The 17,758-nt window shown below is 37.9% G+C and overlaps 4 protein-coding genes across 4 annotated transcripts; 1 reads left to right on the top strand and 3 right to left on the bottom strand.

The window, feature by feature from the left end:
• Positions 1-498: 498 nt before the first annotated feature.
• On the bottom strand, positions 499-3,609 carry L201_005916 (uncharacterized protein; the record flags this gene model as incomplete). Its single annotated transcript, XM_066221643.1, has 5 exons — positions 499-1,430; positions 1,494-1,872; positions 1,942-2,666; positions 2,740-3,052; positions 3,106-3,609. The coding sequence occupies 5 exons, from the start codon at positions 3,607-3,609 to the stop codon at positions 499-501; spliced, it is 2,853 nt and encodes a 950-aa protein (XP_066077740.1).
• A 5,898-nt stretch (positions 3,610-9,507) lies between these two features.
• Positions 9,508-11,142, bottom strand: L201_005915 (uncharacterized protein; the record flags this gene model as incomplete). Its single annotated transcript, XM_066221642.1, has 4 exons — positions 9,508-9,957; positions 10,024-10,094; positions 10,157-10,230; positions 10,304-11,142. 4 exons carry the CDS (start codon positions 11,140-11,142, stop codon positions 9,508-9,510), a joined length of 1,434 nt encoding a protein of 477 aa, XP_066077739.1.
• Positions 11,143-14,585: 3,443 nt separating this feature from the next.
• On the top strand, positions 14,586-16,414 carry L201_005914 (uncharacterized protein; the record flags this gene model as incomplete). Its single annotated transcript, XM_066221641.1, has 4 exons — positions 14,586-15,026; positions 15,147-15,224; positions 15,312-15,420; positions 15,507-16,414. 4 exons carry the CDS (start codon positions 14,586-14,588, stop codon positions 16,412-16,414), a joined length of 1,536 nt encoding a protein of 511 aa, XP_066077738.1.
• Positions 16,415-16,627: 213 nt separating this feature from the next.
• On the bottom strand, positions 16,628-17,361 carry L201_005913 (uncharacterized protein; the record flags this gene model as incomplete). The annotated part of the gene is made up of 3 exons (XM_066221640.1): positions 16,628-16,805; positions 16,906-17,137; positions 17,244-17,361. 3 exons carry the CDS (start codon positions 17,359-17,361, stop codon positions 16,628-16,630), a joined length of 528 nt encoding a protein of 175 aa, XP_066077737.1.
• Between the last annotated feature and the right edge of the window lie 397 nt (positions 17,362-17,758).

Genomic DNA, 17,758 nt, shown 5'->3' with positions numbered 1-17,758 from the left:
GAAGGTTGTTTACCACTTGTATAGATGTGATCTTCATATTGGCTTATCTACAAATAACAAAGATAGGTGAGTTCAACATGAGATCGGTCATCTATTCGGGATTCAAAACGTTTAAAAGGCGAAATTCAACCGTTTAACAGCTAAAACTACTGTGATAGTCTAAACATATTGCAGTTTTTGCACATGAAGCAATACAATTACATCCTATTACATATCCCTTAAATAATATGATATGACAAGAAGCCCTACAAAGTTTGAGGTTGAATAACAAAAGAATAACTAAAGTGCGATAAAAATTCAAAGCAAAAATGCTAAAATTCGAAGAAAACATTTTATCGTGTTTATAACAACTGTATGTACGTATGGATGATTCTTCTTTCTATATATGTATAAAAACAAGTCTTAAAAATATCCGATTCTACCTAAAAATACATGAATACTCTCCTTCGATCTTATGATTCTTGTTTATAAGGAATATCTTCCACTTTTCACGCTCTACTAAGCAGTAGTCAGAGTTTTCCTCTCTCTCTCTTTCTCTTCTTTCAATGATTGGCTTTCAGATTCAGCAGCACTAACCAAAGCAGCAATATTCATGAAATTCGATGACGATGAGGTAGTTGATGAAGAACCTTTCCTTTCCATTGATCTGTCGCCATTGCCAATAGGTGATTTTGAAATACCCATACCACTGATACCTGGACCTGCCCAAGATAATCTAGGTGATTTTAATCTATTATTATTGTTAGAACCATCTCTAGAATAAGGATGATGTCTTGGACTTAGATTTAGAGGTTCTTTGAACTTTGATTGTAAATCTGATGATAAAGGTGGTAATGAGATTGATTCAGATCGATCAGATGAAATTGATAATTTCATTCCAGGTAAATTCATCATATTCCTATTACTAGCGCTTGATGGAGGTGTAGGTGATCTACCTAAAGGTCTATATGACATACTTCCACCCATAGATGCTGCAGATGACTGTGCCCTAGGTCTTAAAGGTGGTAAGGTAGGTGCTGATGATCCACTAGTAGAGAATCTTCCATATAATGACATGTGTGGTGTGGAAATTGACATGGTTGATACAGGCGATGTGGCAGATATAGCTGAACCAGTTTCAGTCATTTGTCTAACAGGAGAAGTTTGGTATAAACTTAAGCCTAAACCAGATGCAGGTAGTTCAATAATTGATTGTGATTGAGGAAACCTCGGAGTGGCTAAAGCAGGTGGAATACCGCCTGAAGCATTGTTTAGCGAATAAAATCCACGTTGGAGTAGTTCATGTCGTTCAGTTCCCCACTCAAACTTCATCTCGTTCCACCAAAGTGATAATCGATCTTCCATGATCGCTTGTTGAGGTCCTGGGACAACGAGATTTGACATTTTGAGGTGTTCTTGCCAATTTGAAACGACGAACAAGGGGAAGAGGACTATGAAATTGACAAATTCAATAAGAATCATTATTCACAATTGTCTGACACGGCGCAACTTACAACAACAACCTTCCCGACCATTTCTACCAATAGTGTCCATGATGACTGTTAAGTTATCGACAGCTTGACTTTGTCTTTGAGCAGTATATGCTCCATCGGTGTATTGAGCGACGGCAGCTTGAAGGTAAAACATCCCACATTCAGCTACTGCATGCATATATGCATACATCCATCCAGTAATCTTGATTTCAGGTACAGATGATGATAACTTGTTGACTGCAGCTGAAAGATTGTGTTCATCGAAATGCAGATGTCGAGGTAAAGCAATGGCCCAGCCTTTAAGAGCAGATTCGTATCTTGAGGCGAGGTTTTGTTTGGATTCAGAGCGTTCCGTTTTGGAATCAGTAGCCAAGGTCATGATATCGGCGAAGATGGATAACTACGAGCATAGCCAAATCAGTTTGATTCACGCTTTCGACCAATCACCTTTCGGATATAAAATACTTACTATACGTAATATATGGCCTAATTCACCGATTTGACCTTCTTCACCTGGCCAATTACCAGTCCCAGGTTTTAACCCATCTCTTCGTCCAGGTTCTCTTCCTCCTACAGCAGATCCACCCCATCTACTCCAAAGACTCTCACTCGCTGGTAAAGGTATATTACCAAAGTCAGATTCATTGAACCGCCTTGGTCTACCATTAGCAGCAGCGCACAGATCATGGAATACAAGTAACCAGAAAGTTCTTGTTCTCGTTTCCATCAAGGTGTTGTACTCCATTGCGTTGAGATTGAGATGACTTGCTGGTGGGGGAATATAAGCTTGATTCGTTGACCGAAGAATATCAATTCCAGAATCAAGGTAGAATAACCCAATTTTGGGTTGCCTTAGACAACTGAAATAGATGCTTAATAGATAACAAGCTTGAGCTAATTCAGTTTCTTGCCAGGTACCTCTGTCCATACGTGTCTCTTCTTCGTTCCATGATTTCCTGATTTCTATCATTCTCTGCGCTGCACCGTGTGCTCGGTGCACAAATGACTCGCCTCGTAAGTGAGAAGGTTGAGAGGGTGAAAAGGTAGAAAGGAAAGTTGGATTTTCACATAAACGAGATGCAAATGCGTAAATCACGTCAAGCAATATAGGCGAGACCTGGTTCATATATAATCGATAATGGAAAGTGGGCGAATGGAACATCATTGAAAGCGGAGCACATCGTTTGAAGAAGACTAAGAGCGCGTAGAAGTCAGCAAAGTTTGGATCATTTGAATATGTTGATCTTCAAAATCCGGCCAAACCTACTATCAAGTAATTCAGCACTTAACGCAGGATCCTGCTCAACGACCTGGATAGGACCAAGAGACGGTCTTCTATGCTGTTCAGAATCATCTTTGATACTATCTCTTCGTGACCAATTACTTTCTACGCTAGTTTTCCTTTCGTGAGCAGCAGATGATTTGGCGTCGTCTTTGTTGGGCCTAGCAGGTATAGTCGAGGAATCTCTTGTTCGAGGCGGAGGTATAGGATCGCCTTGAGCGTTGAGGTATAGACATGGTCTATTCGAGAATTCGCAATTGGAACAAGGTGCAAAACCATCGCATCTTCGTTTATTTTTCTACAAAACCAAATTAGCCATAATAGAAACGACTTCGACGAGGTAAGACTTACATGACAAGCACTACAAGCTTTAGCCAATCTCTTTCTTTTTCTACCTTTTGTCGTTAATTCCTCTTTTTCAACTGCAACTTTCTGTTGATTTGGTGAAGTTTGAGATTGAGTTTGTGGAGAGATTTGCCAATCGTTCCTACGTTCCGGTTCTTGTGGCGTACGTAACAAAAGATTATTTGTAGTACTTGAACTTGATGATGATGGTCCGACAAAACTATAAGCTGATCTTATTGGTGGTGGATGTGGTCTTTCACCTGAATAATGAAAAGATTCTCTTCTTATCGTATGAGGATGTTGATGAGAAAGAAATTCAGGTGACATTTTATTTTGATTTTGATTTGAGTTTTCACTCAATTTTAAAGACGGTAAATTCATTGATTTAGGGGATGGTTGAGATAAAGGTGATATCGAGGTTGGAGAGTAATGATACTTGTTACTCGAATTTGGATTGATGAGAGGTGTTTTATAATAATCTATTTTATCGTATGCTATCGATATTGTCATCGAGTATATTCCCGAGTTTTTGTGTTTTTCTTTAGAATTATAAAGTTTTAGTAAGTAAAACGAGTGGCGAGGGAGTCTAACAAGAGACAAACAGGTTGTGCTCTTCCCAGTTTCTGAATCCCAGTTCACTATTTAACCTAAAAAATGTGGTTTCTGCCTCGAGCAGACGATGTCATACCCGATTAGAAGGCCAAGTGGAAACTTCGATTTGCAGTGATTCTGAAGCGAGTTGATCTGTAAGGGGAGTCGTTCTTCAGAAGGCGAGCTAATCACAGGGTGAGTTTACAGAAAGGAATGAACCAAATAATATCTGTAAGAGATTTCGGGTTGATCGACAGCTTTGGTTTTAAGCTATAATGAAAGTGGGGAAAAGCTGAATTATGTACAAAGGTTGATTGAAGGATGATGCGGTGATGATACAAGCTTTGGCTTTCGGTCGTGTTAAATACAAAAGAAGGCTTTGAGATCCGCCCGTAATGTATATCCGATTGGTGAGCAGTAAACCAACGTAAGATGCTGATTTTTTGGTGAAAGATATCAAGAAGAAATGCAAGTCCGCTGTGATAGGATACGAGGATTTAACAATAATGAAATTGTTATCAATGCGGGATAAGACATTGAAGAGAGTCAAGCAATTATCAATTATCAACCGAGGCATGTCCAAACGCAATCACAGGTACGGTGTCATTAAGATATAGTGTCAGGGTCAGTACGACCGCCGGTTAAACGCCATTTCAACGGATAAGAGCGTTGATTTTGATGGTTGATGTTCGATGGTAATTGGTAATTGAGGTTAATGATCAGAATAATAGATCGAAAGGATGGTGGAATGATGGTGAACAAATTATAGTGTGTGTTTGTGATGCGCACATACCCCATAGAAGAAGACGCCGGTGTCATATGTTTATATTGTTGATCAAATGGGGCATGATAAGAAGCAGAGGAGAAAAGCATGGGCCCACAGGATAAGGCGATGTGTATATTTGATGGTAAAGCGGAGTCGATTGTCGAGGTCAGGTGTCATAGGAGGGAGAAGAACCAATCAGGCAAACACAGCCAATAGTAACAATGATCCGCGATGGTCGGAAGAGAATAGGCATAGAGGAATTTGATCGAGGCCAAAGGAAGGGTTCATGTCCGATATCGGATTTGGGTACGTTGCAGTCACAAGTAGAAGATTAAGAAGAGATATAGTAAACTCATATGATCAGCGTTGATTCGATTGGGCGCCGTTACCGCCGGACAAGATTTAAAGCATATGGGGGGTAGTGAACTCAAGTGGGTTTCTGATGGACATAGCAAAGTGGGGGAAGGCAATGTAGGATCGTGCACAAGCATGATAATGTTGAAAGGATGCTTTAGAATGTAGACAAGGTATGAAGAGCATGAAGAGCATGTTCCGGTTCGTATATGACAAGGAGGTATATTGAGCTACCAACTCACCCTTTGTCGATATACCCGCTGATATCTATGTATACTCGAACAACTAGCGTTGATAGGTAATCGTTTCGATATGTTGTTTGAACACTTTGGACTAGAAAAGAAAAAGATAAATGAAGATCCATTAGTACAATGCATATTAAGCTTGGTTTTGATGATGCAAGGCACAGGACCCACGGATGATGAAAGTGGGGCTACCGGATTGGAATGGGGTATGTATTGAAAAACGTAAAAATCCAAACTCACCTGTACGAATGGATATCAATATCTATTGTCAATTCTTCGTTGTGATCTTCTAAGTGGTATATGTGTAAATAAAGAAATGATATGGAATGAAATGATTCAACTATAGTATCAACCAAACGAATATGGGCAGTTTGTTTTTTCGGTGGTGTTGATGGTTCCGGTTTAAGAGACGGCAATTTAAGGTAGAAGAAGAAAAAGTGAATTCCTCGTACTTTGCGGCAGATGCGAATTTAGTTTAACGGGGTATTGAAGTTATGGTTTGGGAGCCCCTTGCCTTTTGGGATTTGGGATTGTTTCTAGTTAAACAGGCGAGATGGCCGAGGTATTGTATATTGTAATGGTAGGTTGGAAAGAAAGGAAAGAGCTACAGTAGTAGCGAGGTGAAATATATGCGGAGTGTTTCAGGCGGCTAAAGCAAACACCAAAAAAAAACAATAATGAAATCCACACAAGAATGAAATAGGGTAAAAGTGAACTTTCTAAACTCCTTGTTCTTGTTTCCGGTATTCCTTTGACCGAAGATTATGAGACAATAGTTAATGATCTTATTTCTACCTTTTGCAATGGATGCCCAGCAGAAAAAGGATAATTGTACTGTAGTGAAAAGTAAAAATTGATTGAATATCTTGATGTATCAAGTTGATCTACTTTGAGCGCTTTTGTATTGATTTAGCTGATCACGAGGTTGAAGTATTGTGTGATATATATCTTGATTAATGAATATGCGGGATTGATGTTCCGAAACAAGGAAGTATTCCTCTAAATTAGTTAATTGTATGGTATTGATGAAATAGTCGATACTGCTACTCAAATTCGAGGTAATCTAATTGATAGTTGAGAATGATTGACAGACAACAATGAAGATACAATTGCTCTATTATTGATGATAGGTTGATTGAAAACAAATGGTGATTTATTGATTGATTGGTTTGATTGTGAATTGTTACCACAAATGGGATCTCTCTATTTTGTCCGGATCTTCGGAACAGAAATCAAACGTGATGATCCATCTTTGTATGAATTATATATGGTGGGCAACAAAATCTATATAATTTAGTTATGTTAACGGTAAAAAGAAAAAAAAAACAGTCCTTCCTTGTCTTAGAAAATAAAAACAACATGTACGACTTCTTGAATGTAATTTTACCGTTTTACATGTGAGTTCAAGTAGGTAAAAAGATCCATTACCGATGGCTATGGCATATGGCTTTAGGATTATGAATTTTATCATAGAAATTTCGGCATAATAATAGTAATAGCATAAAATGATATGTGATAACTTTTCTTTTTGCTTGGTTTGGGAGATAAAATAATGAAAAGAGAGGATGGGATGAAGATGACATATGAAAATATCAACAACCCTGATTCTCGGACCGCTTTTTGGGTTTGTCTTTGTCTCGTTAAAAAAAGAGATATCTCCGCTCATAAACAAAAATGAAATCCCTTAGATATCAAGGACCCCCTTTGCCCCAGATTACTGTACCACTTTACCGTGTATGGGCTTTTTTTTACCCTTTTCATTTTCGTATTAATTGCCTGAAATCACATCTCATGAAACGTAGCATGCACGCTCATGGATCCAGAAATAAACTGTAGATCACAAGGTCATTTTGGACATACAAGTAGCTATTCACAGCATCTGTCATCTTTTCTCATAAAAAATTCAGTAATCGAATCCACTTTGAGAAGCTCTTTATAAGAACATCCATATACTTCATATAGTAAAAGAAAGAAGTTCGCACCATATCGGATATAGATAGACTGTAATCATGAGAATCTAGATTGGCGGCTAATATGTGTCTTTGGAAGTACCTGTGACACACATTTTCAATCATCAACTGTACTTCTTTTATCAGATGTTAATTTACTCCAAATATATGTTCTTTAGGGGTGGGGGGGCGAGGGGAAGAAAGCAGAAGTCATTTACAGTACACAGAATTATACGAATCAGGCCCCTTCCCCTTCCCCTAAACCAAAAGTAAGCATCTATCGTACTACGGTAATTGCAAAGCGGCTAGAGCATTAGCATTTTTTCTTTTTTTTTTTTGAGTTCCACTTTCAGTTCCGGTAAAGTAAAGGTAAAAACTCGCTCTCTCGCTTGCTCGCTCCGACCGAAAGCAGGCGATCGTCATTTCAAGTATTGGCGATTTTATTCTCGCTTAACCTTGAATTCCACCTACAGTATCCTTCTGATCAGTCCGGTCGAACGGAATGCACTCCTTCTTTCGAATTCAGCCATGAGAATGCGGCTACGGACTACCTGATGTTGTTTTGTATATGCAAGTCCGGGATAGATTTCGGGATATACTTTTCTTGGCAGATACACCTCTATCTTACATGCCCAAAATGATCCATCTTTAAACAGATCTATTTTTACCATACGATACGTATATCTCTCTTTGCATACTCTTCAGAGAATCAGATCTACTTGTCTCCTTATCGTGTATTCCCATAGCATGACATACGAGGAGATCTAGATAGACAGATGGGACTTGAAAGTGATGTGATAGATTGGGTTGGTTGGGATTTTTCAGTCGGATAACCCGTGTTCTATCAAAATGAAAGGATGACGCACTTCTTTTCAATCTGAATTTGTTCGCCTTGAAGAATTGAGAATTGAGAATTACACCGGCGGTCCGTAAGATGTAGGTTTCAAGCAAGTACCGATTGTTGCCCCATATATGATGGGTGGTTTTGGTTTCACGGTAAGGTATGTGATGGAATGGGAAAAAAACGCCTCTTTTTACGCATTTCTGCCCCTTCCCTAAACAAAGGGTTTTGAAGGGGGAAGGGAAAAAAACGAAAAAAAGGAAACAAAAGAGGTTCTCCACATGTTCAAACAAAGTATGATTATTATGACATAAACAAAAAGTAAATCCGATCAATCCGATTATATTCTGCGGGGAAAGTCAAGTCTCCTCGCTTGTTGAATGATCTACATAACGGTAAAAGTCCGGAATATATACGAAAAAAAGGAATACAGTACAACGAGATCACGATAAATAATAATGGATATTTCTACATCTTCTAATAAAAGTGAAATGGGATATGATGTGAAAGATAAGCAAGTATTGACAAGGTCCATATTGTTTTCCTTATCGGGTCATGAATGGTATCGTATGGGTTTTGAAATAAGGTAGCATCGTTTTGAACACGCATGTAAAAAATTCAATTATACCGAAGATAATATCCTTTCTTAAGAGCGAGCTCATTACGACTACCTGTACTCATCATGTATTTAATTATGCCGAAAGAACTAATACTACTGTAGCTCTTTTCATCCGGGCCGCGTAATCTGTTAAAAATCACCTTGCTAAACTGGAGAAATCCTATCTTTCCAACCTGGACTGGAAGAAAAACAATCTGAACGGAAAATCCACCCTTTTGTACTTTAACCTCGCTTGCTCAACTACAGTACTCGTACTACGGTACTTGTACCCCCACTGTATTCCATAGCCGTATAATGGGACTGCGAGATCGACTTTATTTTAACCTATTACCCACCTTTTCCGCCGGTATAGGATATAATTAAGCCTTCAAATACCGCATTGCCGCAAAAAAGCGCCATTTAAGGTATACCTTATTCGAAGATTCCCCATTCATCAGGAGCGGTAAGTTCGGGAGTTTGTTCATTTTGTGACGTTCGAAAGTGAAATCGGAGCTAATTTCCGCTCAAAGGAAATTATACTGCTTGATGCCATTTTGGTAGTAAGGCATAGATAGTTAATTCATGAGATGAATGTGCAAAGAGCTAGTATACAATTATAGCTACAATTATATTTGGATGCAGGATGTAACTATGTATACAACTTATCGGAAAGAAAATATAAAGTATATGATGAGATTTGGTCTTTAGATGTACTATATATACACTTGATCAATGGTGTGATACGATAGAATGATCCATTTGTTATGGAAATATAGCTATATCAGCAATTGAAAGGCAAGAAATGGAATATACTCGTAGATGATTAGGAGATATATACTATGATATTGATTATACAGCATTGCTATTATATCGGAGAAAGCGGAAACTCGTACTGTCCATGAATGATATTGCGTCAGATCGCTCGTTATATATGTCGTTTCGTTTCATCATCTACTTCGCCCAACTATCAGATATCTTTCTTCCGTTATTATATGTCGAAACTTTTTGCCTTCAATTCTTTAAACCAACCATTAATACTGTGAGTTGGAAGGTTCTGAACAGGATCATGCGAGTAATATGCCAGCTTTAGTATCCATTTCCAAATCAACCTCATTCAAACCTACAAAACCTCTTCTTGGCATATTGTCGGAATTTGATATATTCTGTCGTTGAGTAACCACTTGGTATTGAGCTAAACCACCTAATCCATTCACCCCATGATCAACACTTGAACTCGTCGTTGATGATGAGATGGATGATGTGGATGTTGAAGACCCAAGATGTGATGTAGCTGGAAGAGAGACTTGTTGTTCAAGATACCCATCGGTGTTTGAATACGATTGAACAGGTTGATAGTAATTAAAAGTAAATGGGGAATCGTAAGGATCGATTTGGGAAAAAGATGTTTGTCCAGTATGAGTTGAACTATTCAAGAGAGTCGGAAATGGTAGTGATAAGGTCACTTGAGAAGCTGGTCCAGATGTTTTCTCTCTTTCAGCTCGAAGTTCGTGAGTCTAACATATAACGGTTAGTAATCGTACTGAATAATAGGAAAACTCGAACTAGATACAGATACATACCCTTTCATGTCTTCTCAGGTTAGAAGATACTGAAAATCGTCTTTGGCAATCTGGCCGACTACAGATATATGCTGAAACGGGAGTAAGCGAAATAAGATTTTGGCTGGAGTGGCGATTGAGTCGGCCAACTCACGTTTAGCTCCAGTATGTACAGCCATATGAGTATTGAGGGAACTTGGTCTGTTGAATCGCTTATCGCAAACGGGACTGCAAAAAACATGATATACGAAATCAACAACATCATACACATTTGAAGGTTGACCCAATGAAGGCAACTAACCAAATATGTTTTCTACTTTTCTCGGCGATTTCTTTCCTTTTCATTTTCTTTTCGGTCATTTGAATGGATTGAGCCGATTGAGAAAGGGGAATAGGAATAGTTCTATAGGATGGCTGTGTATAAGGTGCATGACTTTCCCATTTACCTTCAGGTAAAGTATAATTTGTCACATGGCTCTCTTGAAGCGGTAATGGTATTTCCTCTTGATAAGGAGGTCGGATAGTATTGGGTAATTGATAAGGAGATAAGGAGAATTGAGATTGTGGATAATGTGTTGATGGTGTATCTGATGCTTGTGATAATGATAAATCACATGATGAATGGGGTTGTAATGGAGTGGGATAAAAATTCGTCGGCGTGGATTGTGAATGGGTATGATGTACATGAGGTACTATCGCCTTATGTGGTAAATATGGAGTTTCAAATGATTGTGTGTTAAATCTTTTCTCAGGCCATGAGGCATTTTGATGGTGATGATGATGATTGATAATAGCTTGTTGATTGAATTGAAAGGGGTTTCTCCTGTTAACTAGATTTTGACTTGAATTATGTTTAAAATAGTTATTATTGAGAGTGAAAGCGAAAGAAGGTTGATTTGCTGAAGCTGAATAAGGCGCAGAAAAACTAGTTTGCATAGTTTCCGGTGGTGATAAAGATAAATTCGAAGGAGGAGGACTAGCATTCTGTTTTCCTAAATTGGGGAAACCTTCATTATCAAAGCGATTTAATCGATCATGGGAAATTTGAAGTTGAACAGGACTTGAAAGTTCCGTAGGTGGTAAAGATGGTAGTTGATGTCGAGAAAAATCGATCGATTGACCAGGTCGAAATGAAGACATTTCGTCTTTGGTCGATAACAGCGAGTGCGTGGGTAAAGAAGCTGGAAGACAGGTCATAATGCAGAATCAGCTATGAGTGGTGTCTATTGAAGTTCAACGTAGAAAGGATTTAATCTGGTACAAATGTGGGATCAAGAGAGATGGATGAAAAAGATGATTATAGAAACTCACTCTTTATCTGCTATACGGTAGAAGGAATACTAACTCTCCGGATATGCAGTAAATTATGATGGTCTATAATGGACAAAGGTGAGTGTGAGAAAGCCTAGTAACGGCAAGAAAGTAGTACAAGTAGTAAATGTTGATGAAAGGAGCAGGATAACCGTATAGTTTGGAGTTTCGCTGATAATATGTATAGATGAAGATGATTAATAAGTTATTACTCCGGACAAAGGGGGTATGGGTGATTGCGGCTACGTAGTGTATCAAAGGGATCTAGTATTGGATGAATGAAAGGGAATTATAGTCAACTAGGAGGTGGTAGTGGTTGAAATGCTTTGAATGGATCTGACTTATATGATTGTGAAAGGTACGCAAGAAAATAAAGACAATGGGTGATTTAAAAGCAGAAATACCAACAATTATATGAGTCGAAGGGAAAAGTTGAATTATCAAGCTCAAAGATAAACAGAATAGGGATATATGAGTAGCAATGATATGAATGTTTATCAAATACTTACGTTTCTTCCAGAAGGGGAGGCGATCAATGTGTAGTCCTATTGGGAAAATATGTTTATGACACTGATTGCTGTACGATTTTTGATGATTGGTGTTGGATTTTGATCAAGATATCTGTACCCGTGACGTGATCTTAATTATCAATAAATTTTGTGAGAGTCCTTTTCACCAAAGATAAGAACGCTCGTACGATGGTTCTTGTAGTAGGTTTAAGCTTGTGTAGATATCTTGTACAGAGTGGAAGTTAGATAGTAGGTTACTTGAAGGTATCGCAATGTAAATACGGATAAATCTGTAAGATTAGATAGAGAGAGAGAGATGCTAAAAGGCCTGAGTATATTGTAGCTAGTTCAACGTTAAGATTAAACAGAGTGAGTTAGATAAGAGAATAAAAAGTAAGATAGATATATTTAGTATATCGATGGCGATTAGTGGAAGATCGTTCTACAATTCGTATGTCACCTTTTATTACCCCTTTTCGATTTTAGTTGTGTCATGTACACAATCTATACAGCACGAAAATGTAACTCATGCTGTTTTCTGTTCCTTATCCAATTCCAAGCTATATTAGATCAACATCACTTGATCAAAATTTTACAATAAATTCTTGTAACATGCATCATCTTATTCTTTCCACGTTCCTGACAAGACTAACAATGTTTCTTTTCGGGTTTCGGTTTGTTTCATGTCATTTCAAGTCCTTTTGTTTTTGATGGTATCATCCAAAATTATCATGTTGTTATTCATTTCTCGGCTAAACACGATCAGTTCCATCCTACACTCCATGGTATACTAGTGTATTAGATAGCATCATGGTGAATAGCTCATGATTTTGTTTGATGGTGATGATGATAATACTAGTGATGTAAAAAAACAGACAAAAAAGCTTCTTGTACCTTGAGTCAAAAAGCTAAAAAGCTAAAGATGATGAAATTCCGAATAAGAATACCAAATTTCGGATGAGAACGAACATTTGGTTTTTCTTTTTGCTATTCCTAAAGAGGATACTAGAATGCCAAGGCAAAAAGTAGAACTCGTTGTAAAGGTGAGGATAAGTTAGAGAGATGATACACTGTAAGTAGTATGAAAGGGCGTAATATTCATAACGTAAGTCTAGTGAAGACGAAAGGATGGTCATTGTAACGAGTGAAAATGAATTTCGAGGTCTAGTGATTTGTTCTGTTTTGCAATTCAAGTGAGGTAGTCATGTATTATCTGGATGAATTTCGGGAATGATCGCTTCGGCCTTGTGAACGAATCAATCAACTGCTTCGAGTTTTATTGAGAAACGTTCGTTTGTAGCTGTTTATGTGAGATGGAAAGTTAAAAGTTTATTATATTCATCTCTCCTATTCTTTGATGGTGCAATGATGTGATAGACACTTTTAGTTATTGTTTGTTAATTTTGCTTGGGGCCTATGGGACAGACCAAGGTGCTCCATGATGATTTGGTTTTGATCGATAAAGAAGAAAAAGAAACAGGTACAGCACGAACAGGTAAACATCCTTTGATTTAAAATAGTTATCTAAACAGTTCCCATCAAAATTTTACCAATTCATCAAAGGATCTAAGTGATGATCATGGGACCTTTCGATGTCTACTGGGTTTGTTTAAATCGTATTGTAATAGAATTTCTTGACATCGTACAAGACGCAATTCTACCAACGATGAAAGAACAAAGTGATCTAATGACCACGAAGGTTCATTCCTGAATGAAATGAACATGCTAATTAACAGATAAAGAATCATTAATACGATCCCCAGATGCTATTAGCAATGTTACCATCAAAAGGCTGTGCGTATGATGGTACTTAATTATCTGTCCGTTTGTTTTTTTCCACTTCTTCATATCATTTCTACAAGAAGCAATAAATGTTGATTGGGGATTAAACGTGTTAATTTCGAAAACAAACAAAAGCGCAATCTAAGAGTTTATGTTGATCAATCTCGTTCCAGTCCCTATCAGAAAACTTGAAGGTCACTAATCATCCATATTTATAAAGTTTCGGATGAGATCGTAAATCTTGTGTATCCTTTAAAAAAGGTTGGGTATGGTCTTGACTATGAGTATAACGTCACGTTAAGAATTAAGCGATTCTTGATTGTACCTTGATGCGACTGTTACAGTCCAACTTGATTTAGCCGAGATTGTGAATCCATTCCACATTCATATCTTTTTCTCGGACAAGACGCCGAAAGGTAGTAGTAATGACGAATAAAGATATCCACAAGAGGCTTTTAACGCTATTGACAAGATTCAATAGGCTCCATTGGATATAGTTGTTATTGCCAAGAAATGTTGCTGGGTTGAATAGGCATTCTGGTACCAGAATAGGCGATTCGAGCGAGCTGTGGAGCAAAGTGAAGCAGAGTGAAGCACAATGACAAAATCCGCTGAGTGGACTAGACACATATCATGATTGTAAGGGAACGAGGAACGTTTACAAAGCCAAGAGGGGTAGGATTCGAAGAAAAGCTAAGCAAAATAAGTCTTAGAACATATCTCACCATTTTCGCGTGACTGCACCACTCGGACTCCGGATATAATATATTCGGGTATCGCCGGTATCACCTCATTATATTGTCGAATGCATTGACCGTCGGCTATAGACGTGTTCTCTCCTCAATCATAGCTTTATAGCTTGAAATACGTTTTAAAACCTCTTTTCTCTTCTTGTTTGAATCCTATACCTTACTTTCGGATCCTTTGAATAAGTCTTTCCTCATCTAATGTAACAGATCCTACGAGAAAACTCCCATTATAATGGCAGCTATACCGCATCGACCAACCGAGATAGATGTCCAAACATATTCGCCGGAAGGTTGGGACTTGAGTATGGATATTGAAGATGAACAGCATGTCGACAATTCCTTACCCTCAACTCCGATTGCCGAAACTTCTGGACATGAACACTCTCAAACTTGGAGATATACAGCCTCAACCGATGAAGATAGTGATGGAGAAAGAAGAGGACCGTTGTTGTCGAAAGATAAAGCCAATACGCCTTTGGAAAGCGAGCGACCATATCTTGACTTCTATCAAGGAGAGGAAACATCTGATATCAAAGCAGAAGCAGAGAGTCAAGCAAGAGATATGGAGAATGAGGATGAGGAAAAACAATGTAGGATCTGTTTCTCCGGCCCCGAGGAAGAGGTCACTTTAGGTAGAATGATCTCACCCTGTTTATGTTCTGGAAGTATGCGTGTGAGTGATACTCAGTTTTATTGACCATACCTTCTACTCTATTGATAATTGTCGATGGCTTTTAGTTCGTTCACGGTAAGCTCAGGTCATACTGCTTGATGCCACTCGGAGCTGTACCAGCAATCTTCTGATGCAATATTTCTTGAATCAACTAAAGTCAAATGCCTGAACGCTTGGAGAGGGACAGGTACGAATGCAGTAAGTTCCGCTGTGTCCGGCGGCTTGATGTCCTCGTACGGCTGTAAATGCGCACAAAGCTAATACCCCTCTGTTCAATCCCGTTAGAAAGCTCATCTAGGTAGGTCAAGTATATTTATCTCAACAAATGTTCATGCTTATATCAATGTGATGAAATTAGAATGTCCGCAATGTCATTATCGTTATCAGCTGCGTAGTGAGTTCCACTATCAGTTTCAGTTTATACACTTGAACTGTACCATACATGTCAGGCTTTGCTGATGTCAAAATATCAACCTCCAGGAACCCTTATCTCAGGACTTGCTACTTCGCGGCCGATACTCTTATTATCCACTCTGTTCTTATTTACATCGTTATCATTGCTGCTCGGTCAAATATTGCTCTCACTTCTACATTATTCACCTTCAATCTCACGTGCTTTATTATCCAAGTCATCATCTCGTACACCCATGACATCGATGTTTGATCTACTAGATGATCCTTATGGAGCTTTTGATGATGGACCTGTAATCATAGTTGGAGGAGGTGGAACATTAGTTTGGGATATTTTCATCACTGCAATACAAACCTTTGTTGAATTGTCAAATTCATTTTTAACATACAAAGACAAAATATCCTCATCTTGGTTGATACCTGGATCAATAGCGAATTTTGGATTTGAATTATCCATTAGGTTTTTATTGGGTTTAGCAATGCTAGGGTCAATGTCATTTTTATCGTTATTATTATCTTTATCTTTATTCGGTCCTTTACAATTATTAAATGGATTAAGAGGTTTCGGATTTTTAGGTAGAAGATTTAGAAATACTAGAAATTCGGGTAATCTTAATTCATCATCTTCAACATCGATTGGAACAATAATGATAATTGGATTAGTTTTGATTGGAGCCATAAATACGTTAATTCAATTCTACAATTTAATCACAATAGCCACTCAAAAATTGTTGTTATACGTTGAAACTCAGATATTGGAAGTGAATTCGGAAGAAATCAAAAAAGAAAGAAGAAGAAAACAAAAAGAAAAGTTGAAAAGGGATAGCGAAAAATGGTATATAAGATGGATCAAAGATGGTCAATATAGATCTTCAGAAGGATGGAAAGAGATTATCATTAGATTGAGCATATACAAAGATAGGAAAGTGGAGAATATCAAAAGATGGTTAAGACAAGAAGATAATCACGAAGGTTGATATCACGCTGGACTTTCCTTTTGATCAGTTTAGAATGTCGTTGTATTCGATTTTCAAACTTTCTATACCAAATTTATACATGTATACATAATATCACATCACGTTAAGCTAATAGACTACAGGATGACTAAAAATACGAAGAAAGGTGTGTTTTGTAAGGATATCTAGCTGTATACATTACATTGAGTCGTAGATCATAATGATAATATCTGATTATACGAAATCAGGTAATACACCTATAGCTTTATCTTTGACTTTGACAACCATTGAAATGGCGCCAGAATATACACCACCATTATCATCATGCCATTCGCCATGTTTATCCCAATGACCATGATGTCCTCTTGAATTATCATTTGATATATCTGAAACACCACCTCCAATTAATAATCTATAGAACCAAGAAATCAGCATCAACATCGGATGTCTGATGTAGTACTTTCGAAATGAATGTTTCCGTTTTTGCAGATAGAACGAAAACAATCACTCACCCAATGAAAATCCAAATTAACCAAGCCCAAAAGAAAGCTAACCAGAATCTTTTTAGAGCTCTAGATCTAGCTACTGCGTATGACGGTGGTGGTGTCCATCCATTTTGATTGTGATGACTTGATTCTACATCGTTCTGATACGATCGTTGTAATTGTTGTTGCTGTTGTTGTTGATCAGATGGAGGGAGGATGGTTTGGTGTGGTATTTGAGCATTATGTGATGGTGCGGTGTCTAATGCAAGGTTACTATTTCATCAGCACATTTTCCAACTATCAACAGGATCCCTCATACGTATCTACTTATGTACTAAGTAGGAGTAGACAACCTTAACACTTACATGGAGGAGGAGCGTCACTTGGTCCAGCACCTGAAGATCCTATTCCAGAATTGCTGTTCGATGATTTTGTTGGGGTGTCACTATTCACTATAGCGGCGTATGTAGGTTTGTTTGACATCTTGCAAAAGTCTCGTTGTTAACGTATATCTCAGCAGAATATGTATAAGCTAATATCAACAATGACTATATAAAGTATTTTGAAAATCACAACAAAGCGAATATCCCATAAATCCAGCAGCGTAAGCGGTGTGTGTGAAGGCAGGGTGTTTGGGTGGCAAAACATTACAAAGGAGAATTGTGCTGATTACGTCATGTCACACGACATCAAGCGCATATGACTGTGGCTAGTAATAGAAAAGGATTCTCAATTACCCTATATTGCAGCATTTTCATGAATCAACCTAAGTAGTAGTAACCTATTGGGAATTTTGTCACAGTTATTCAGTATATGCATATGAGGTATGTATTATAAATCCGAATCCATTGTATTTTCTATCTATATTATCTATGTGTGA

This window comes from Kwoniella dendrophila, chromosome 8 (genome assembly GCF_036810415.1).
Source record: "Kwoniella dendrophila CBS 6074 chromosome 8, complete sequence".
Lineage (NCBI taxonomy): Eukaryota > Fungi > Basidiomycota > Tremellomycetes > Tremellales > Cryptococcaceae > Kwoniella > Kwoniella dendrophila.
The sequence above is the reverse complement of the archived record's forward strand: the minus strand, read 5'-3'. Positions and strand labels throughout refer to the sequence as shown.